The 23,840-nt window shown below is 35.4% G+C and overlaps 1 protein-coding gene across 5 annotated transcripts in view; it reads right to left on the bottom strand.

The window, feature by feature from the left end:
* Positions 1-23,840, bottom strand: part of SDCCAG8 (SHH signaling and ciliogenesis regulator SDCCAG8) — a 234,719-nt gene that overhangs the window by 116,673 nt on the left and 94,206 nt on the right. For all 5 annotated transcript variants that reach the window (XR_008664244.1, XR_008664243.1, XM_055323989.1 and 2 more), the window contains one exon: positions 2,554-2,696. Coding sequence is in view for 3 of the 5 variants with exons in the window: in XM_055323989.1 (XP_055179964.1) it covers positions 2,554-2,696 (143 nt within the window). In the remaining 2 variants the exon portion in view is untranslated. The remainder of the gene's footprint in view (positions 1-2,553; positions 2,697-23,840) is intronic.

Raw genomic sequence — 23,840 nt, 5'->3', positions numbered from 1 at the left:
CAGAGACACAGGCAGATGGAGAAGCAGGCTCCACGCACCGGGAGCCCGACGTGGGATTCAATCCCGGGTCTCCAGGATCGCGCCCTGGGCCAAAGGCAGGCGCTAAACCGCTGCGCCACCCAGGGATCCCTCTATCTTCTATTTTAAGTCTAATTAGACAATAAAAAGGAAAAGACAGATGAGTGATAGCTGATATGTCTTTCAGATACAGATGATCTATAGATTAATACTCCAGTTTTTCAATTTTCTTTGCCCTGGAAGATCTGCATTCTTATTTCATCATTACTTATAACGTGGTTTTCATATTTGATGTTAAACTTTGTTTAGACTATGTCATTCGAAATGTTTAAGTGAAGACTAAGCTACCTGTGTGGTATTTACTTACTTTGGCTGGTCTACACAGGGAAAGAAAGACATAATGTTTCTCAGCCACATACTTGAGTATACCGAATCAATAAAGACTGTCTAGGAAATGCAAACTCTTTAAAATATATATCAGAAATATTTAGCCCAACAGCAAACACACATTTTCAGTACAAAAGAGAGATACATGTAGTTCTTTGCATTTTTAATTGTCATCTTTAAATTTATGAATGTGGATTTTATAAAACACAAACAGACTAAATGTAAAATGCTTACAAAAGAGTGCTGCACTCAGAAAATGGGTAATTAAGTTTTATTTTCTGTAAAACTAGTTTTCAATTTTTGTAGACTGGCTGTAAATAAAGCTCAACAGAAAGAGCTTTCTATGGAACCAAGCAAAACCGTTTTTCTCAAGAACAAAGGAATTAGTTACCACTAGCCCATTTTCAGCAGTTGCTGTACCTTAAATATGCTCTATTTGCAAGAAACTGGTCTTGTCAGACAGTACAAATTGATACTGCACAGAAAAACTCCCTGTAGGACTCTGACTTCAGAAATTAACTCTCTGAATAAGACAGGATGGCAGAGGGGACAAAACCAGCATTAATATTTATTTTCTGAGGCTCAGCCACACTGAGACTCTGAAAGCTGTCCTATTTTTGTGGTTTAATAAGTGCTGAGCACACAAATGGTTGTCTCCCAACAGAAGTCTGACAGAAGAAAAACTATTAACTATCATGATAAAGCTAAAATTTGAAACTTCTGAGATGAAATAAGCCATAGGAACTATGTTAACATGACGTTCTTAGTTCTATAAGACAATACTTTGAATGGGTGTTAGAAGAATGTTATCATTCTACAGTATTAAGGAGTTTCTTCTCATAAAAGTGTTTTATCTCTTGGGATTTTTCCAGATATATCACATGTGTATAAATGATTTTTCTTGCTTGCTTTTTCCCTTTTTCTTTCTTCTGGTCCTCTTTCACTGTTTAAAAGGGAAGTTGGCAAACCATTTGGGATATTATCATAACAAAATGTTTTTAACAAAGTTTGATTTTTTAACAGAACTGGAGGCATCTTAACACTAACCCAAAACTTTGGGAGGTTCACCAACCTCTAAAATATTTTTTTTCTCCAAATGCAGGCTGTTCAAGTGGTGCTTTTCTCCATCTGTTATCATACCGTGCTCAGAATTACATTGTCATATTTAATGTAAAAGGGATCAGTCCCCTTTCATAGTTTAAATGCAACATATTACTATGATTAGAAGACCAGTATTTTTCTAATTTATGAACCAAACCAAAGCTCATAAACTTACATGTGTATTTAGATGAAGTTCTCTCTAAAAACTGAAAAACTTTCAGAACTGAACAAACCCAAACGCTTGATCTGAAATATGAAAAACTACTAAAACCCGAAGTGAGAAGAAACCACTTATATGGGAGTGTAAAATATCTGCAACCTCTATTTGAATTTTTCTCTGCGTATGTACATTTGTGTGTATGCGCGTCTGTGTGTCTTTTCCACAGAGCAAATTATAGAGTGCTTGCTATCTAAAATGTCTCCTTGTAACCTAGGGCTGAGCTACATGATCCCTAAATTTCTATGACATTAATAATTACATTGCAGTATCTTGATGACAGAATCCATGTAATCTGAAACCACAAACGCACGGTTACAATCATGGTCTGAACATGAACAGTGTCAATCAATTTCCTCTCCCAATTTCATAGCTCCTTAGGTCTCAGCGTCCTATACATCAGTCCCACCTCAGCGGGCATTTCAGGAAGTCTTTTACTTTGTCTCTTTCACCACTGACAGCATCTGATTCTCTTCCTAAATATATCCCTCGGATCTTTCAATTCAACATTTTTATTAGACACAGAATTAACAGGAGAGGTAGTGGTGATGGTAGGAGAAATATGTCGTGTTGCTTATATTGGTAGAGAACCACCTAAATATTTGAGCCTTGTAGATGGAAGGTTTTGTAATATATCAGTAATTCCCTGCCACACTTATCATTCACATGTCTGGGTGTTTTGCTTACCACATCTCCACTTTTCTTAATATGCCTGAAAGCTGTGTGTGAATTGAATGATTAAGACGAACTCTAACAACTGTTTGGAAGCCGGTGGCAAAAATCAGCGGAATGGAATTGGTGCTCTGGCGCGTAATGGGATTAGGGAGTACCTGGTGAGGTGCAGTTGGTGCTCGGATTCGCTCAGCAGTTCTGTCAATTTCAGGCTCTCCTCTCTGGCCCGGGCTGCCTTCTGCTGCTCCTGTTCCAAGTGCTGCTTGCTTTCACTCACTTCTAATCTCAATTTCTCGATTTCCTTAGGTAGAGAGGAGAGGGAAAAAGCACCCATGTAAACTCTACGCACTGGAGTTCAAAATGCTCTCATTTTTAGGTTTGTCATGAGTTTTAATGTGATGAAAAATTATTAGAAAATTTAGGCTAGCTTCCATTTTATGACAAAGGAAATTAACACAGCCAAAAATGCACATTAGTGAGGTTTTTTGGATCGTCTAATTTCAGAAATGAAATGATTAAATGAGAGTGGTCAAATGGAGAATCTGCACTTTCATCCTTAAGCTTCAGTCCCTTTAAAAAACAATGTGAACTTAAAAATGTCACCACTTTAAAATAGAACACTTTCGTTTGTGAGATCCGATCAGATCCATGTAGTGATTTATATCAAATATGTGATTCTATTCTGAAAGGTATATTTATGGTTTCATTGTGATGTTTTGAAAGCCAAATTAAAGGGTAAAATAATACATCTTTTAGAAAAATGTGAGTTGTAAGAGAAGGCATGATTATGATGCTCAACATTATTTGGAAAAAAAATACTTTAGGAAAAAACAGAGCACGAGATCCTTTAAGCTTTAGAGTACATGAGATTTCTGAGCTAAAATAATATTTACACTAAAATGGCACTAAAAAGGTAACAAAAGCACTCTAAGATTAATAAATATAAATATCTAAAATCTATGAAAATTTATGATAGTTTATTCCTTGGTCTCAGGAAAAATTATCCTTATCTTACTGAAACTCAATATTCCAAAGCAAAAATAGTTTATATAGAACACAGTTTTTAATAATTTATACACTAAAGTACAAATATTTATCGTATAACATATATAATTTTTTTAAAAAAATAAAAGAGATAAATAATCAGACTGTTAAAACCAGAAAAGCAAATAAAAGGGAAAGTAAAAGGTAGAAACATTTTCAAATTCAACAGACAGCAAGAAGTAATTTTAATTCACAAAAATGCAATCTCCTTTTGGAAAACAAAATCATGTCTAATAAAGAGTTTTAAACTTAGTATTCAAGTACATTTCAAATTTCCTCATGTCATTACTCAATATGCTGAACACTCTCCAAGTACATTTAATACATTACGCAAGATAAGCTAAATTATTTGTTTTTTTTGACATTTATTACACTATATTCAGTTTATCTCCATCAAAACTGTACATTATCCACAATTTAATAAAACTTATAACGAGTTCTCAAATATGGTTTCATTTTTAAAAACCTATGTAATAATGAGCCTATCACTTTCATTCAGAGTAGATTTTCTATATCTTTCAGATCAGAATATTAAATGAAACTGATCTGTTTTTATAAAATATTTCAAACTGATAAAGTTATACCAATTTATTTCTAATCCCATTATTTAATATAATTAAAGATATTAAAAAATATCAGTCTATTAAGTTTTATTCACCTAACATTTATGAAATTTACAAAAGCAGATATGCATAGAATTGGAATTATATGTTGACTTTAAAATTTCAAAAATTCACTCATTAATTTTGTACACAGTGCTTGCTCTATGCAAGAAACCATACTACTTGAGTATTATGGTGGGCTCAGAAAGCTTTCATCTCTACACTTAGGAGTTAACATTTCAGATGGGTAAATGAGACATACACGCACATACACACATAAAACTATCAAAATACAAAGCACTTAAGAAACAAGTGAGTAGTAGAGAAAATCTGTGTTTCAATAGGTCAGATTAGGGATTTATTAGCATGGGCAAGAAAGGAGGGAAAGAACGTAAGGACATGCTAACTCATAGAATAACAGGTGGGATCTCATTGTGAAAGGTCTTGACTTCCAGATTAATAAAGCTGTATTTTTTATAGATAATGGAGAGAGATTAATGGTTAAACAGATATTCCAAATGAGAGTAGCTCAGCTTTATAATAACTGGAGTCATGTTTATGATCAATTTAAGATGGCAGAGACTGGCAGAAGGTAGATCACGAAGAGAGTTGCAGTATGTCAGATGTGAGAATAGAGACACCTCAAATAAATGTAAAAGGAACATGGTGAATATATGGAAACAAAAGGAGAGATATCAGGAGACATCAAAGAATTATGAACTAAGAGGATAGCAAAAAAAGACAGAAATAGAAAAATGTGTAAAATCCCAAAGTTTCTTAAAAAGAAAAGATGCGACTATTTTTATGAGCACTATGTGACAATAATGAGACATACAACCTTCTATTGGTAATTAGGTTTTGAATATAAATCAGCTGTTTTCTTTCTTGTTCTCATGTAATAAAAAGTCAGAGGCCGCACTGAAAGCCAGTCAAACACAGAAATAAAAACATGGACCCTGCTTACTATGATGAGCACTGGTGTTATACGTAAGTGATGAATCACTAAATTCTAGACTTGAAACCACATTAACTAGAATTTAAATAAAAACTTGAAAAACAAAACACACATGGGCCCCAGAGTCAACACAAATCAGGGTTTCAGACACAGCTCTAACACCTTCCAGCCCTGTTACCTTGGACAAGTCACTCAACTGGTAAAGATTCTTCAGCCTAACATGGGACTGGTGGCTGTAGCAAGCTCCCAAAGCTATCAGGAAGATTAAATGAGGTGCTGAGTACTTAGCAGAGTGTCCAGCACATAGTAAGAGCTGAATAAAACACAGCTAGTGTTATTATTGCTGATTATTTTCTCTACTGATCTTTCAAGAACAGCAGAGCAGTAAGTAGAAAAACTGCAGGAGGATATATGGCTACATTGAGGACTAAACAGTTCTTGATTTAGTTCAATAAAATTTCCCCCAGAATTTTGATGAAAACTGAATAAAACTTTATTATAGTTTCAAAATGCAAAAAGCATTTTTCTTAGGAAGATGGAAAATTACTGCCTGCTTCTGATTATCTGGGCCAGAAAAAGAGCTTATTGGTGCAGATCATCAAAATCAACAAATAGTCTAACCAGCTGGACCAGGGCTCAACACTTACTCCCTGAGTCAGGAAAATCTGCCATGGCACCAACTCCAACAGTTAGAAGAGGAATCTATTGCCAGAAATGCCATGCTCCCACTGGCAGGATAACCCTTTGCCTCACCCAACTAGGTCAGCACTACTCCCTTGGCTGTATATAGTGGTACTGGGATGAAAGACCAACAACACTCAGAGGCCAGTTGTACATTAATCCCAAAGTACTCCATTAACCTGCAGTGTCTACAACGCAGTTTGATGTAGCCATCTTTTGGCTAACTAGGCAAAGACAAGTCCAGATAGCTTTACACTTTACCAAAAGATATACTTCAAGTCATGAATGTAACCACCAGAACAACTAAAAGTAGAAACTTATTAAAAGTGGCTTTCTTAGGAGAAGCGCACCAACCACAGGACAGGGAAAAAGAGAGACTTTTTTACTATTTATTTACAGTCTTCTATACCATAGTAAGTTTTTTTTTTCTTAAACATGGACATACATAACTTTATTATTTATGACATTTTCGTAACAGGGTAATTTCCTGATTTAAGTCAAATAGTACTCAACTGCTCATAACAAAAAAGGGCAGTGCCCATACTCTACACCCTGCACCCATCTCTAAGCCTGATCCTCAATGGCCCACCCTATGCACTCTTCTGATACTTATCTTCATATTTTATTTTATTTATTTTTTAAAAGATTCTATTTATTTATTTATTCATGAGAGACACAGAAAGAGAGAGAGAGAGACAAAGACCTAGATGAAGGGAGAAGCAGGCTCCATGCAAGGAGCCCGATGCGGGACTTGATCCCAGATCCCAGGATCACACCCTGAGCCAAAGGCAGACACTTAACCACTGAGCCACCCAGGTGTCCCATTTATCTTCATATTTTATAGGACATATTTATAATGCTATTTCTTGATTCTGCAATATTAGACATTATCATTGATGTCCTACAGTAAAGAAGTAACAATTTAAGTCACTCAACAGACCTATCTCATCCTCCCATCTAACAATTCTGGTTAAATCATTAGTCACTAGTGCATTTACATTATAATGATTATAGAAATATTATTCACTCCTGAGACGTCTTATTTTAATTTTTCATACAAGATTTTATTATTTCTGGAATTAATTGCCTACTTTTTAATAGCTTATGTTTTAGGTTACTGACATTTTTTTCCCCAATGTTCAAACAGATCTGTCAACTACCCATCAGTAATATATTTTTTTTCAATAATAAAACACATCAGACAAATTTCCAGTTCCTTTAAAATTTTCCTCCTAGATGTATCCTTTTTGGTGCCTATGTCTGTCCTCATTGATCTCTGTCTTGGGTCAACCCTTAGACATGATCCTATTAGAGTTTCCTGCTTTCTGGCTGGTTAAGTCATCTTGTTTTTCAGTTTACTTCCTGTTTTAGTTAAAGTATGTTTTCCAGATAACTTTCATAAGAAAGAATATATGAATAATACATTTTAAAAGTATTTGTATGCCTGAAAATACCATTTTTCTATGTATACACTTGACAGTTTGGCTAGGCATAAAAATCTATGTTGAAGTTAATTTTTACTCAGGATTTTTAAGGGGCTACTCCATTGTCTTAAAGATTGCAATATTACAATCGAAAAGTCCTATGCCATTCTGATTCCTAATACTTGGTCTGTGATTTGCTTGTCTCTGAAAGTTTTTATAATAATTTCTTTTCTCCTGCCATTTTGAAATTTTGCACTATTGGACCTTGGAATGAACCTTTTTTCATGCTTTGTGCTGGCTTTTCAGTAGGTCTTTTTCAATCTAGAGGTTTGTTCTCTTCAGTTTGGGTAATTTCTCTTCTATTATTATTTTAAAATATTTTGATGTATACATTTTAATATTTCCTCCTCTTGAAACTCCTGGACATGGATTTTGTCTCCATTGCATTTATCATCTAATTTTATTCCATTGTGTCATTATCTTTTTATTCTAACTTCTGGAAGATTCTCTTGACTTCATCTTCCAAAGTTTCTACTGAATTTGGGAAAAGATTTCTACCACATTTTTCATTTCCATGAGATATTTCTTGCTTTCACTGTTTCACATAGCATGCTATTTTTATCTTATGGATACAATATCTCACCTATTAGAACATTATAGTATTTTAAGTGTTCTCTTCTACTCATTATATATTGCCTCAATTTCCTTTTTTTCTGCTTGTTTATTTTTAGACAATCCCTTGTGGTAGAAGCTTTCTTCAAATAATGTTATTTCAAATCCAGAATGAAGCTGTAAACAAAAAAAAATTTTTTTTGGATAATGTAATAGTTTACATTATTGTTCAGAAAATTCTTACTTTTATCTCCCTTCCACTGGAAATGGAATACACTATCTCTTCCTAATGACTTTGGACTTAGCCATGTGATTGCACTTTGCCAATGGGATTTTTGCGGCTATAAGGTAAGCAGAAGTCATACATATGTTTATGTGTTTTGGCTTTGCTCTTGTATTGTGGTGATTCTCCATTAGAAAAGCATGCCCTGGACAGCTACTACCCCTTTTGCCTGGACTGAAGAATAAATACGTGTGGAGCAGAACCAAACCCAAGCCACAGCCCAGACAACCTACAACCCATAACCTGAAGCAGAGCCACCTAGTCAAATGAAGCCTAGATTAGCCAAATCTCAGTTGACCTTAAGATTCATAAAATGAGCATAAATGATTGCTATCATAAGCCATGAGTTTTTTTCAATAAAAAATGATTGAGAAACCACTCTAAAGGAATATGGAGTATGAAAACTGTCTATTCCCTTAGGATTTTATTTGATCTTTAAAACAACTGCATGAAGCACATAGGGTGGTTGTCCCTGTTTATACAAAAAAAAAAAAAAAATTGAGGATCAAAGACATTGAATGATTGTCCAAAGAAGTAAATCTCAGCCTTAACCCAGATCATCTGACATTACTGCCTCCACACCATACCATTAGTTAAATAATGACTTTCACTCTTATTTGTTTTCTTTTCTTTTTAAACAAAACCATGGTAAGAAACCCATTTTACATCACAATTCAGAAACATGCACATTTCACATACACACTTCTAAAATTTTTTTAAAAGATTTTATTTATTTATTCATGAGAGACACGGAGAGAGAGAGGCAGAGACATAGGCAGAGGGAGAAGCAGGCTCCCTGCGGGGAGCCCGATGTGGGACTTGATCCTAGGACCTTGGGATCATGATCTGAGCCAAGGGCAGATGCTCAACCACTGAGCTTCCCAGGTGCCCCTCACACACACACATTTGAATAGAACTAGCACTTAATAAGACAGTATTAATCCTTACTTTGTGTGAAGTGCTCAGATATGTCCTAGTCCTTCTTGTTCTATACGCTTCTTTAAAAAAAACTTTTGGATGCAAACTATAATATTGTTTTCTCAACCTTGCAATTTGAAAAGCATTGTGTATTTCTGATAAATAAAAAATACTTTTTAAACATAAATTAAGTAGAATCAAATAAAGAGTCTTACTAAGAGAAGCTCTATGATACATTTCTCCTGATTTCCTCTTTCAGAAAAAATACCTGGAAAAATGAACATAAAACCCATCTGAAAAATTACATGTCATCTTAATCCTAAAAGAAACTTTACCTGGAAAGAAAGTAGCATACATGAATGATTTTAATCCAATGGTTGTGATTTATCCCTGCTACTAAACATTATGTGACTTAAAAATCATTTAATAATTTTTAATATAGGATAACTTCGTTGTATATGTGAGGAAGAGAATAGGGAGAAAAGGGGAAAAAAAAAAAAAACCAGAACAGTAAGAAGATCAGAACCCAAAGTTCTTGCAGAGTGAGAAGAACTTGTGGTTTTGAAGATGACAAGACTTGACAGTGTGAACTTATCACTCAGAAACCAATGGATGAATTCAAAGAATATATTTAGAAAATAAAATTGTATATGATACTAACAAACGAAACACATCAATACATAACTTGGGAGAGGAATAATAGTTTCTGTCAAGTTCTGTATGGGTAAAAACCATGTACTTACTGGAAATTTAGTATATGCTGGTTGACATTTCTATTAACTTACAAATGTTAAGGATGATTTTACCAAATCACTAATAAGGTTTTGTCTGGAGCTACCCGAGCTACCTGTGGCTATTTATTTATTTATTTATTTATTTATTATTTGGCTATTTAAATTTAAGTCAATTAGGGGCAGCCCGGGTGGCTCAGCGGTTTAGCGCCGCCTTCACCCCAGGGCCTGATCCTGGAGACCCCGGATTGAGTCCCACGTCGGGCTCCCTGCATGGAGACTGCTTCTCCCTCTGCCTGTGTCTCTGCGCCTCTCTCTCTCTCTGTCTCTCATGAACAAATAAATAAAATCTTTAAAAAATTTTTAAGTCAGTTAAAATAAAAAGTTTAGTTCCTCATTTGCATTAATCACGTTAAGTGCTCAATATGGATTATATCTGCCATACTGGACAGTGCAGGTATAAAATATTTTCATCATCACAGAAAATTCTATTGGATAACACTGCTCTAGAATATAGCAATATGTATTTCTAAGACTCATTCTCCAAACTAGACTCTTAGAAAACCAGCCTATATGAGTAAAAGGATATTAAAGGAGGTAAAAAAGTCATTTAGAAATGGACAAAACTGGTTATCCTTCTTAGTGTAGTAGATATGGAAGGCTGTTGCTACCATTCTAGAAGTTCTGTTCGTGGTTATCATTGTTGAGGGCACACAACTTTGATTTAATATGCTTTTATTGTAGGCCTAATAGTATTAGTGATCAGCAATCATCATTTTTGAGGGCTTACCCCGTGTAAGGCATTGTCTTTTTATTGCTACAGGTAGCACTCTGTATTTTTAATCTCATTTTGTGTTTGTGACAACCTTATCAAAATCAGCATCCTATTCCTGTTTTACAGATGGGAGAGCTGAAGCTCAGATGTTTAGCAACTTATACAAGATTCTATAGTTACAGAGCTGGGATTCAAAAGTGGGTTAGTCTTGGGATGCCTGGGTGGCTCAGCAGTTTGGTGCCTGCCTTTGGCTCAGGGCATGATCCTGGAGTCCCAGGGTTGAGTCCCACATCGGGTTCCCTACGTGGAGCCTCCTTTTCCCTCTGCCTGTCTGCCTGTCTGTCTGTCTGTCTGTCTCTCTCTCTCTCTCTCTCTGCGTCTTATGAATAAATGAGAACTTTAAAAAAAATCCAAAAGTGGGTTAGTCTGATTTCAAGTTCTCCAGTCTTTCTACTAAACCACATAGGTCTCCCTAAACAAACCCTACGGGTGTTAAGAGAAGACAAAGAGGAAATGATGCAATATGCTTTCTAAAACCTCTTGACCTACAATTCAGAATGGAAAACAGATATTGGAAGAAGTGTAACTCAGATGGCCTTGATCAAACATCACACCAGCAAGTACGACAACTGGGATGTGCAAAGCCCCAGCCAAAATTCACTTTGAAGAAGCATTTCTCTTTGAGAATTTAGTGGTGCTGATCTCAAGAAGTGGAGTGAGGTGTGTTTAGCCTCAGGTCACAGTTTCCATTGCTTACAACACAGTGACTCCACACTAGCATAAGAACCAATGTGGCATTGACCTTTTAGCCTTCCCAATACAGTATGTAACTTTTTCATGAAACTTTTCAGTTTTCTAATTGTTTCTAATGTGACTACTAAATCCATCCTTATTCTAAGCAAATGTTCCTTTTATTTTTTTTAAAGGTTTTATTTATTCATTCATGAGAGACACAGAAAGAGAGAAGAGAGAAGAGAGAAGAGAGAAGAGAGAAGAGAGAAGAGAGAAGAGAGAAGAGAGAGAGAGGCAGAGACACAGGCAGAGGGAGAAGCAGGCTTCACACAGGGAGCCCAATGCGGGAATTGATCCTGGGACTCCAGGATCATGCCCTGGGCCCAAGGCAGGCGCCAAACCACTGAGCCACCCAGGGATCCCCCTAAGCAAATGTTCTTTAAAAAATTTTAACAAGAGGGTTTTTTTTTTTGTTTGTTTGTTTGTTTTTGCCTTTTCTTAACATTAAGGGAAGTGGTATGAACTAATCGCTTATATTCGGAGGCACTTCCTTGGAGTTAAAGTAACTCTCAGCCAAAACAAGTGTTTAAAACAGATGAGAAGGGACCATGGCAGAAAAGAAGTGTCTTTCTAAAAGTACGTAACCAAAGAAAAGAAAAATTTAAGACATCTAAAATAAAACGGGTTCTGTTACACTGTGACAATACAGCAGACATTTTGGTGAAGCCAAGCTTATACCACTGTTCTGTGATGCCAGGAGATTCAAAGGCAAAAAGAAGAATCCTTTTAGCTCTGGAGTCAGTTTACCAAAAAGAGCCCAGGTGATAGCTCTACTCTTTTGGACTGCTTTAATAAATGCTTTATTCTTGTGAGAAGTAGAGAAATGGCTTGCTTTGTATTCTCATGAGTGAAAATTTCTACCTATCACAGATAAAAAAATATTAAGTCATTCATAGAGTCTAATATTTTTCTTGAAAATATGGAGGTGCCTTATTTTGCCCTGAATTCTCTCATGCTCTTTCTGTGTTCTAAAAAGGTAAATTAGGAAGGCCTGAGTGGCTCAGAGGTTGAGCATCTGCCTTTCGCTCAGGGCATGATCCTGGGATCCAGGATCGAATCCCACATCGGGCTCCCTGCATGGAGCCTGCTTCTCCCTCTGCCTATGTCTCTGCCTCTCTCTGTGTGTCTCTTGTGAATAAATAAATAAAATCTTAAAAAAATTATAAAAATGTAAATTATTGGGGTGCCTGTGTAGCTCAGTTAGCTAAGCATCCAACTCATGATGTCAGCTCTAATGATGATCTTAGGGTTGTGAGATCAAACCCTGTGTTGGGCTCCACGCTCATGTGGAGCCTGCTTCAGACTCTCTCTTTCCCTCTGCCTCTGCCTCTGCCTCTGCCCCTGCTCTCTCTCTCTCTCTCTCTCAAACTAAATAGCTAAGTAAGATATTTAAAAATAAATAAATAAAAGGGTAAAATATTAACATTGTTCAAATACTCATATGCTCAAACATTCACATTGTAAACACCATGGAGAGAGAGAGATCTGGACCTTTTATGTCTACTTATGTTAGAAGTATAATATTGTTGGAAATATAAAGCAGCATTAAGATGGCCCTGGGTGAGGTAAAATTTGAAATAAGAGGCAATGTTGGGGGATCCCTGGGTGGCGCAGCGGTTTAGCGCCTGCCTTTGGCCCAGGGCGTGATCCTGGAGACCCGGGATCGAATCCCACGTCGGGCTCCCGGTGCATGGAGCCTGCTTCTCCCTCTGCCTGTGTCTCTGCCTCTCTCTCTCTCTCTCTCTGTGACTATCATAAATAAATAAAAATTAAAAAAAAAAAAGAGGCAATGTTGGAAAGCCATATAAAAAGGGGTAACAATCTTTTCTAATGATCCATTGCAAAAGAGTTGTTAAGGTACAAGAACATGGCTAAGAATGGCTGGGTGAGTTAGCTGCAAATCACAAATTACAAGGGATAATGAAGACCCCACACTGTGAGTAAAAAGAGTTAAGGAACACAATGCTAAAATCAATGTTAGATTCTTAAATTAATGAAATAGTCAAATACATAAATCTGCTAATTGTTGACCATACCAGTTACTGACAGATGTACCAATGATGTGAAGTTTGAAAATTATCTGAGAATAACTTTGGTTCAACACCAGGAAAGTATTGAGAGCTGCACTAAAAAAAGACAGCTATCAATCATGGTGTTAAGAAAGAATCTACCACCTTGAGAGACACACCTGCTTCCTGTGGGAAACTGAATCCTTCATTTTCTACCTTGAAGGTCCCCTGTTCTTCTACTCTGTAATTTGATGCCAAGGGCTCCCAGTGTGTACAATCTCACATCACCCTGCTGTGTGGTACATTTCATCCTGTCTTCATTCATCATGATCACAGAATCAGATGGTTTACAATTAATGTTAACAGCAACAGGAATACATAGTAGAGCCACAATGCAAAACACCAAGAGAGACATGGAAGAAAAGTACATAACTCTGTCTACCATTTAACTCAGTGAGTGAACATCTTGGAATGAATATGAAGATTGAGACATGAATATACTGAGCCTTTGGTCAATCATAGCACATGTATACCTCTTAAATGCAATTTCATCTAAGAGACAGATGTATTTTTCATACAAATGGGCCCCCAAACATAAGCCGATTTGTTTTTATCTGATCCCTGTCTGAATAAATGGCAATCTGTCCCAACAATGGAAATAAAATAACATGAATTAGAATTTCTGAGAAAGGGTATGAATGTCTCCAATGTGGGAGGACTATAATACTATAAATGCATATAAAATTAATACATACAAACCCCTGTAGACTATGCTCATTATGAACAATATATGAGATTTTCAAAAGTATTTATGACCATATAGAATATTTCCCTTTCAAACTGAATTTAGACATAACCTTCTCCTGATATGTCACTTCACTCTAATGAAATAAACTGAGTTTATTTTAGTAATAGAATTATTTCAATAGCTTCACAAATACTTTTATTCCTATATTTATAAACATTCTAGAAGTTGAGGGGTCATTTATATTTTACTGTATTTAATTGGAGGAATTAATTGCTTTTGCTATTATTGGTGAAGACTTTGGGATTTGTCCCTACAAATAATCAAGGGTCTGCTCTAACTTCAAACATTTGAAAATGGCTTCCTAACACTGCCCCCTGTGGCTCCCTTGTCCCCTCAACTGTGAGTTGACTAAATGACTGGGGAACTACTAGGTTTAAATATCTCTAGAAGTAAAAACCTCCTAGGAATGTTTGAACTCTTACAAATCAACCTAATTGAATTATCATCCAAGAGAATATTTCTGTTTTGTTCATAGCTGTATCATAAGAGCTATATTAGTGGAGTAATTTTAATAAACTTAAAACACTTCAGATCTTTGGCAATCCCCTGCTTTACATAGCTGGTCATGCTATGGCATCTATTCTACTGCACATACCATAAAATGCTATATTGGGATATTGAAATGTGACAGGTCTTGTAATATTGTTTGTGGAGAGAATATAACTAAAAAGACCGGTGCAGGTCTATGTTCCTGTGTACATAAGAAAATCCTTTAGTATCTTGTAACCATCCCATGTTATAACTTTATTTTTTTTAAGACTTTATTTGTTTGAGAGAAAGAGAAAGCATGAGCAGGAAGAGGGGCAGAGCGAGAGGGAGAAGGAGACTCCTTGCTGAGTAGGGAGCCTGATGTGGCACTGGTTCCCAGGACCCCAGGATTATGACGTGAGCCAAAGGCAGACACTTAACCAACTGAGCCACCCAGGCGTATCCTCCCACCCCCCCCGTTATAGCTTTTTTTTTTTAAAAAGGAAGGCTTTAAATAGGTAACAGTTTGGCTTCCTATTTTCTAGAAGGAAATTTATGTTGGCAATGTGCTTAACATTCCAATTTAATAAAAGGAGGATCCATTTTACATTTAAAATGTGAATATATAAAATTAACTTATGGGAAAGTAAATTGGTGCAACCACTATGGAAAACAGTAATGGAAAGTCCTCAAAAAATTGTAAGTAGAACTAACAGATGATCCAGCCATTCCACTTCTGGGAATTTATCTGAAGGAAACAAAATCAAAATCACCATCTCAAAAAGATATCTGAATTCCCCAGCTTTATTCAGAGTAGTTAAGATAGGGGCACAAACTATGAGTCCATGGATGAATGAATAGATCAAGAAAAGGTGATTTTAGATATTTAGCCATAAAAAAAGATGGAAATCTGTGACAAAATGGATAGACTTTGAGGGCATTATGCTAAGTAAAACAAGTCAGACAAAGAGACAAATACCATGTCACTTTATATGTGGAACCTAAAAAAAAAAAAAAAAAAAAAAAATCCAAACTGAACTCATAGAACTGAGGGGTGGGCCAAACTGTTGAAAGGGGTCAAAAGGTACAAACTTTCAGTTATAAGATATCTGGGGATGCAGTACACTATGATGACTAAAGTTAACATTACTGTACTGTATATTTGAAGGTTATAAGAGAATATATCTCAGGAGTGCTCCTTACAGGAAAAAAATGTGTAGCTATGTGAAGTGATGGATGTCAACTAAATTTATTGTGGTCATCATTTCACAATATATACATATATCAAATCATCATATTGTACACCTAAAACTAATATTTAATTAAATTAATTTATTTATTTGAGAGAGAGGAGAGCAAGCATGCAAGAGTAGGAGGGAGGGGCAGACCGAGAGAGAGAGAGAGAGAGAGAGAGAGAGAGAGAGACAAGCCAACACCTCACTGAGCAGGGAGCCCGACGTGGGACTCGATCCCAGGACCTTGGGATCATGACCTGAGCTGAAGACAGACACTTAACCAACTGATCCACCCAGGCACCCCAAAAACTAACATAGTATTAAATGTTAATTGTATCTTAATAAAATGGGGAACTTATATGTATTACATGAATGTACTATTTAATAATTTACATATATTTAAATACATACACATTTAAATATGTATATGTTATACATTATAATCTATTATATGTGTATGTATGTTTTAAGTATATGTAATATATTCAAATTAACTTCAAATGCTAATTTAATAAAATAACAAGGGATATTAGTAAAAAAAAAAAATGGCCAAGAAGAAACTGTGCCTCCTTCCATTCTTCCCTGAAATGGGGTCATGTGGACCAAGTGGCAAGTGAAGACAACTCCAGTTTCTGGGATGTGAGTCACCAACACAAAGGACTCTTGGACCCGTAGTTCCTAATAAATAATGCAATTCTCTTTTATAGTGACTTCCTATGTGATTCATATTAAAAATGCTAGACTAACTGTAAGCCAATTCTTTAAGGAACTTTAAAAGTATTTTACTTGCTACAGTAAGTACACCCAAAAGAAAAATAAACCTGGAATTGTTTCTCTCAAAATAAGCTATAATAAAAGCAGGAAGATCTTTTTTCTGATGGGACATCCTTATATTAAAAGGTAGGTCTCTTCTAAGGGCAAAAAATTATTTCATATGTTTTTTTCTCTTACAAAAGAGGCACTACTCAACTAGTACAAATGCTGAGAGATAAAAGAATTACTCAAGAAAAGTATCTATAAATGGCTACTCTCAAATGTTCATTACAATTGTTGACTTTTGTCACCATTTGAAAATTATTTTATCACCAATTGAGAAAATCACCCACAGCAAAAATAGAATAATTCCAATTTAGGAAAACAAACTGTTAATTCTTGTAAATAATTTCTTCCCAAGTCCTCAATTCAACAGAAGTATTTTTGAGTGCCTACTATGTGCTGGACATTGTATAGTATATATATATTTTTTATATGTATATAATCCAGATGACCAGATAATTACATACATGTATACATCTCTAATCTGTCCACTCTTCATCTGACTCTTTCTTGTCCTTTATAACTATTAAAATGTAAACTAATTTCCTATCATTTTGATAAAAAAAGAAAAACAAAATGATACATCTAATTTTTCATATCATTACCTCCTCAAATTTACAAGCATCTGGGCTACAGTAAATAACAGAAATTATTGCAACATTCTTATTCAGTTCTTATAAAAATTTATAGCAGAAAATATCTTGTAAGTATTAGTATTAAGGCTCCAGGATTCATGTTAAATGAAGTCTAACCACAATTTTCACATTACATTTCTAATTTTGGGCTATCTTATTCTGTGTATCTTTGAATACTAAAGCTATTAATATTCTATGATAAAATAATTGAAAATATACTGAAATATAAGATTAAAATAACTTTGGTCATATTGCCCACTACTAATTACAGTGTTGTTGCTACTGCAGTATTCCCCACTGGTAGAAACGGAACCAAACACAAATAAAAAACAAGATTAAATATATAACCATGCTAAAACAATTTTAAAAAACGAGAATGAAAGGCATTGTCAAGTAAGATAAAGATATTTTCACCATCTATAAAGATAAATAAATTGAAAGAACTGAAACTACTGCTATTCTAAAAGTTTTATCTGATTTTGCTACAGGAAAAATTATATGTAAATTTAAACGTGTGACGTTTTTATAGTTTAGAAAACATCTTTTTATTATTAAATGTATTTATAATACCTTCAGGTTCTCATGATAAGATTAAAAATACTTAAAAGACATCAAGGATATAATTTCTCATCCTAAATTAAATAGTTAATTTCTGAAATTTTTTTTCGAAATTGACAACTACCTTACATGAATTACAGCATAAAGGCTTCTATTCTATTGGCTTCTATTGACATAAAGCAATACAGAATTCCAATGGTTTTCTATATTTTCTATTTCTGCTTCAAATGTAATGCTTTTCAAATACTATAATTACAGGAATACCAATATTCAAGTATACCTTTCAAAACCAAAAATTTTTTTGAGTAGACATAAAAGTACAGACAATTACTAAATGACAATTTCCAAAGAAAATGAGTTAGTAAGTCTGCTGCTATTCCAACAGTAAGCATGGTTTCTCAGTTATGGTTCAGCTATTAAAAATTGTGTGAAAGTAAACTGCCCATTTATTCTTAGTAAAAAAAAAAAGCAGGCAGTTGTGGCAAAACTATTTTATCTCTTAGATAATGCACACATTTTTTATTATTTTTCAACTAGAACAAATTAAAACTATTATATTCTGTTACTTTTTTAGGAGTTGTCAGAAAAATATCAGTTAAATATTCTGATTCCTAAAAGGAAAACACAAGAAAGCTTTAGGATTATTTTGCACCTAACTTTCAAGACCTTGATGTGCATTCTTTAATTTGTCAAATAAAATTCCTCTTCCTTAAGTATTGTGCTAATTGATTACATTTTATCTAAAATGTGCTCCTACCAAAAAGGCCCTAAAACATTTGGGAGGATCCTAAAGCATTTGGGTGTTAACGTCCCTGTTTATATCGAGACTTTAAATAAAAATACAGGCCTTAAAAAAAAAAAGGTACAGAGAGAGATAGAAGATATTCAATTATCATCTTTGTCTATCTTGTCCCTTTACAAATGCGAAAATTGGGGTCCAGTGGGATCAAATCAAACAATCGATTGAAGTTCTCTCAGCTGGACTAGAACCCAGGTTTTGGACTCTTCACCAAACTCCATTTCCATTCAAATGTGGAATCATGCCAAACCACAAAGCTAACTCAGTTAACGAGCATCAACAAGCTTCCATTGGCAATAATTAATTTTTTTAATGCAATAAAGAAGACACATCATCTGTTTCTTTTCTGACAACTGTTATTCAACAAGAAGTTTTTCTCTGTGCTCTGTGTATTCTCTTATTAGTTAAATTCTGTCAATCTCTGACAACCAGAACAAATTTAAGACTCAGATCCCCTTCTTAAAACTAGGTTTATAAGACCGTATATATCATTTCTTAATTTAAAAAATGTATTTTATAGGATTTTATTTTTTATCAATTTTACTATTTAGTATAGGTGCTGGAGCCAAATAACATATTTCTTTTCTCTCAAACCAAGAAAAGCTCAAACATTTAGACCTATTTAAAATCTCCCAGCCTTTCACTTGAAACAGAATGATTTTATAAGAAATCATATTTTAATTGTTCACAAAATCAGTTTGAAAAGACTGAGAAAAAGGAAACCCTCCCCTAAGGTGTCTAGACCACTTAACGGTACAGACGATGGAATTTAGCCCCCCTTCTGCCCCATATAAGTATACTGGACCTCCAAGAGGTCACCCCCTTTTACCACCTCCCCACTTTCTGTTACTCCTTGGTGTACCCGATGACAGAGAACATCCACAGCAATGCTCTGGCTATAAAACTCTAAAGAGAGTAAGAGAGGTAGAGTTTTACTACACTAGAGCATCCAAACCTCTTCCCTGAACACTTATGCTTGGATTCAAAATACTCTGACCACTGAAACCGCATGTCTGTCTTCAACTCACCTCTTAGCTGCTACTCTGCTCGTGACACAAAATGGATTCTCTTCCACTGGAAAATTGGACAATGTAACCTTATCTTGTTGGACGGTTTTCACTGAAATTAATGAGACGGTCTTATGTGAAGAGGAAACAGCAAATTTTAACAACAAAACTGGGTTTATTTTTAGAGACATAACTGATTGAAAAAAAAATCCTTCTGTACTGAGACATGGCGTACGTGATCTCACCTTATGGGGAGTTTTTAGAAAATTCACTTTAGCTGTGAGTTATAGAAATATTTCTGTAAAATCTATTTGGGGAACTTAAGAATTTATTGTACTTTGCTTTAACTCAAAAATAACCTATATTTTCTGACTAATTTGGCAAGAAGCTTCTAATGTAAAGTAGATGTTTTAGTTAATAAATATTTTGAGTATGACTCTTTTACATTAGCAGCATCCACATACAAAGAAGTAAATTTATCTATTCAATTTATTGACCATGTATTCAATCACGACTGATATATATATATATATATACACAGCTTTTCATAGTTTAGAAGACACTTTCATATAAAGTACTAAACTTATATGCTATGACAATTAGAAAAATAACATAACTCTTGCCTTCATTCACTTTCAAAAAGAAAAATGAAGGGGGCAAAGAACAGAGAAATATTGGGTAATGATTAGGATGGAATGTTTTTTTTTTTATCAAGATAAAATTGATATATAACTGGGTTTTACTGCTGACCTTGAACAACATGAGTGTTAGGAGTGCGGGCCCCTGACAAAGCTGAAAATCCACATATAATTTTTGATTCCCCCAAAACTTCACTATTAAAAGCCTAATGCTAAAAAAAAAACAAAACAAAAGAAAACAAAAACAAAAAAATAAAAGCCTAATGCTGACCAGAAGTCTTATCAATAATATAGTTGATTAACACATATTTTGTATATTCTATGTATTATATACCATTCTTACAACACAGTAAGCTAAAGAAAAAAGGTTATTAAGAAAGTTATAAGGAAGATAAAACACACGTATAGGACACTACTTATTGAAAAAAAAATCGATGCATAAGTGGGCCCTAGTAGTTCAAACCCATGTTGTTCTAGCGTCAACTGTACTTTTAGGTACACAGCATAATGATTTGATAAATGCACATGAACATGCTTTTCAAAGGAGAGTAGGTCAATGGACTTAAAAGAAATCTGAAAAACTGATTTTACAGAGTCGAATTCCTCAAATTTCCAATGTAGTCTATTTATCCAGATTATTTAGATGAAGAAATTGGAATGTCAGGCAGGCTCATCCCTTTTCCATGGGGAGTTTACCAACACAGGTTTAAATCCTGCCAACTATACATCTGATCCCTATGTACAAAGGCACTTTGAGTTCTTAGCGATCTCTGCCTAATTTCTTCAGTATTTGCCATCAATCTAATCTGTCACTTGGCTCATTGGTGCCTGCATGCACTGTTAGTACATAGTAGGTAAAAAAGTCAATATGCTTTGATTTGACTAAAATTATTCTGAGGAAGGAATATGGTCTGGTTCTCAAACAAGAAAATAAACCAGCAGTTTAAGAAAACATTTGGAAGACAGAATGAAAATATCCAGCTATAGGGAGGTCACCGGGTTCTGCGCTGTCATGTGTGCTAAACTGTTTAAACCACTGACTTTACTAAGGACACCAATGATGTGCTGATCAAATCTGCCTGTGACATAGATGTGAGAGTCTAATTTATTACGTAGAGATGTCAAAAACAGAATCCAAAGTGGTTCAGACCAGCTGACACAATAGGTCCAAAAAAAATTATCAACTTTCAGGGAGACAAATGCAGATACTTATATTTACTGTCCGATGTCAGGCAGGAGACACATGCCATTTGGAGTTTTAACTGAACTGAAGCTCAATAAGAATTCACAGTGAGAAATGTTTGATAAACACATAACGCAAAATGATAACTGGCTCTGCTGTTAGATTAATGTAAGCTCAGATGACTGGTCAGGTCATACCAAAAAAAAATCATATTCATTTATTGTGGTTCTGGAAAGCAACTAGATAAAATAAAACACAATCAGGAGAAAGAGATAAGGGTGGAGAATAGCAGTCATCAAGACATTAGAAAAAATAAGTTATTAACATTAATAGACCAGTTATTATTTGTCGTGTACTGTGTCATGGGGTTAACATAGATTATCTCAAATTTTACAAAACCTTGTAATGTAGTGATTTTAGGGGCACCTGAGTGGCTCAGTCAGTTGATTTCAGCTAAGGTCATGATTTCAGGGCCATGTAATCAACCTGACATCAGGGTCCACACTCAGTGGGGAGTCTGCTTGAAATTTCCCTCTCTCTGCCCCTCCTCCTACTCATACATGCTCTTACTCCAAAATAAAAAAATAAGTCTTTACTAAAAAAAAGTTTTTTAAAACTGTGAATTTTAGGATGCCTGGGTGGTTCAGTGGTTGAGCACCTGCCTTTGGCTCAGGGCATGATCTCAGAGTCCCAGGACTGAGTCCCACATCGAGTTCCCCACAGGGAGCCTGCTTCTCCCTCTGCCTGTTTCTCTGCCTCTCTCTCTCTCTGTGTGTGTCTCTCAGGAATAAATAAATAAAATCTTAAAAAACCCTGTTAATTTTATCTATCCTCATTTACAGATAAGAAAACTGAGGCTTGGACATCTTAAGTGATTTGCCCAAGTTCACCAAGTAGTAGGTAGTGAAGTAAGAATTTGACTTCAGGCATCTACTTCAGGGCCTATCCTCTTGGCTACCACTCTACCTACCCATCCATCCAGTTATGGGATCCTAACTGCATGCAAGACACTGAAGCACTAGAGATATTAGAACAACGACTTAAAAGCTGGTGATCCACACAGTTATTGTGAGGAACAGTGTTCAGACAAAGGGAACATCAAGTATCAAGACCTTGAAGTGGGAGTTTATCTGATGTGTCTGCAAAACACCATGGAAGCCAGTGTAGCCAGAGCAGAGAGATGGGGGAGAAAAGTAGGAGATGAAGACAGAGAGGAACAGGATCAAATTGTGTAGCACTTTCACCTTGTACATCTCTGTAAGGCCTTTTACCAGAACTGAGATAGGGAACCACTAGAGGGTTGTAATCAGAAGAGTGACAAGATCTGGCATAAGTTTTAACAGGGTCCCTCTGGCTGCAAAGGGACTAAAATGGGGAGAAACAGAGGGAAGGGAAATCAGTTAGGACATTCTTGAAATCAGACTGACGAAGAGATAGTGTCTTGGACTACAGTATAGGAGTGGATATAACTGGTGGGAGTATATGGATAGCAAGGAGGTACCCAAAAAGAGGTCTAATATCATTAATGATCAGGGAAATGCAAATGAGAACCACAATAAGATACTATTTCACACTTATTAGAGTGGCAAAATAAAAAAAAAGGCAAACATTTTATACTAATTAACTGCTATAAAAGAAAAAATAAGGAACATTATTATAAAAGAAGGGCTTTTGGGGTTGTTTTTTGGATTATCTTAGAGAAAGAGAGGGGCAGAGGCAGAGTGAGAATCTTAAGCAGATTCCATACCTAGTGCAGAGCCCTGACATGGGGTTCGATTTCATGACCCTGACATCATGACGTAAGCTGAAATCGAGTCAGACACTTAACTGACTGAGCCCCCCAGGTGCCCCAAGAGAAGTTAGTTTCATCTTGATTCTGCCTACAACTTTTTGCCTTCCATAGCAAAATAAAGATGAACTAGGAGTTAGAGGATGTGTCCTCTAGTCGAGGCATTATCATTTATTACTGAAGTTCATCCTTCAGCTCACCTATGCATTCATTTACTCATTCATTCAACTGACAGATAAAACTTATTGTAAGCCTTCTCTGTGCTGGGTCCTGGGGACACAGGATGTATAAGAATACAGACTCTGACTGCAAATGGTTTATCACTATTGCTGGCAAGTGATTTCAGTTTTCTGGGGCTCAGTCTTCCATCCTCATCTCTTGAGCCCTCTTTAATCCTGCAGGTACACACCGAAGAGTGCCTCTGCATATTCTGTCCCTTTTGTCTGAATGGCCTCCCCTTTCTGTCTCTTTGCTCCAGACTAGGATGAAGTATGACTTGTATGGTAGGATCATTTTTTAAGCAACAGTGTCATTGATACAGTTCACATACAATTCTCTCATTAAAGTATACAACTGAATGTGTTTTAGTCTATTCAGAGTTGTACAACCATGATATTGGTCAATTTTAGAACACTTTATGACCTCCAAAGAAACCCTATGCTCACTAGCAGTCCTTCTCATGT

This window comes from Nyctereutes procyonoides, unplaced genomic scaffold (genome assembly GCF_905146905.1).
Source record: "Nyctereutes procyonoides isolate TBG_1078 unplaced genomic scaffold, NYPRO_anot_genome, whole genome shotgun sequence".
Taxonomy (NCBI): domain Eukaryota; kingdom Metazoa; phylum Chordata; class Mammalia; order Carnivora; family Canidae; genus Nyctereutes; species Nyctereutes procyonoides.
This window is presented reverse-complemented; position numbering and strand designations above follow the sequence as displayed.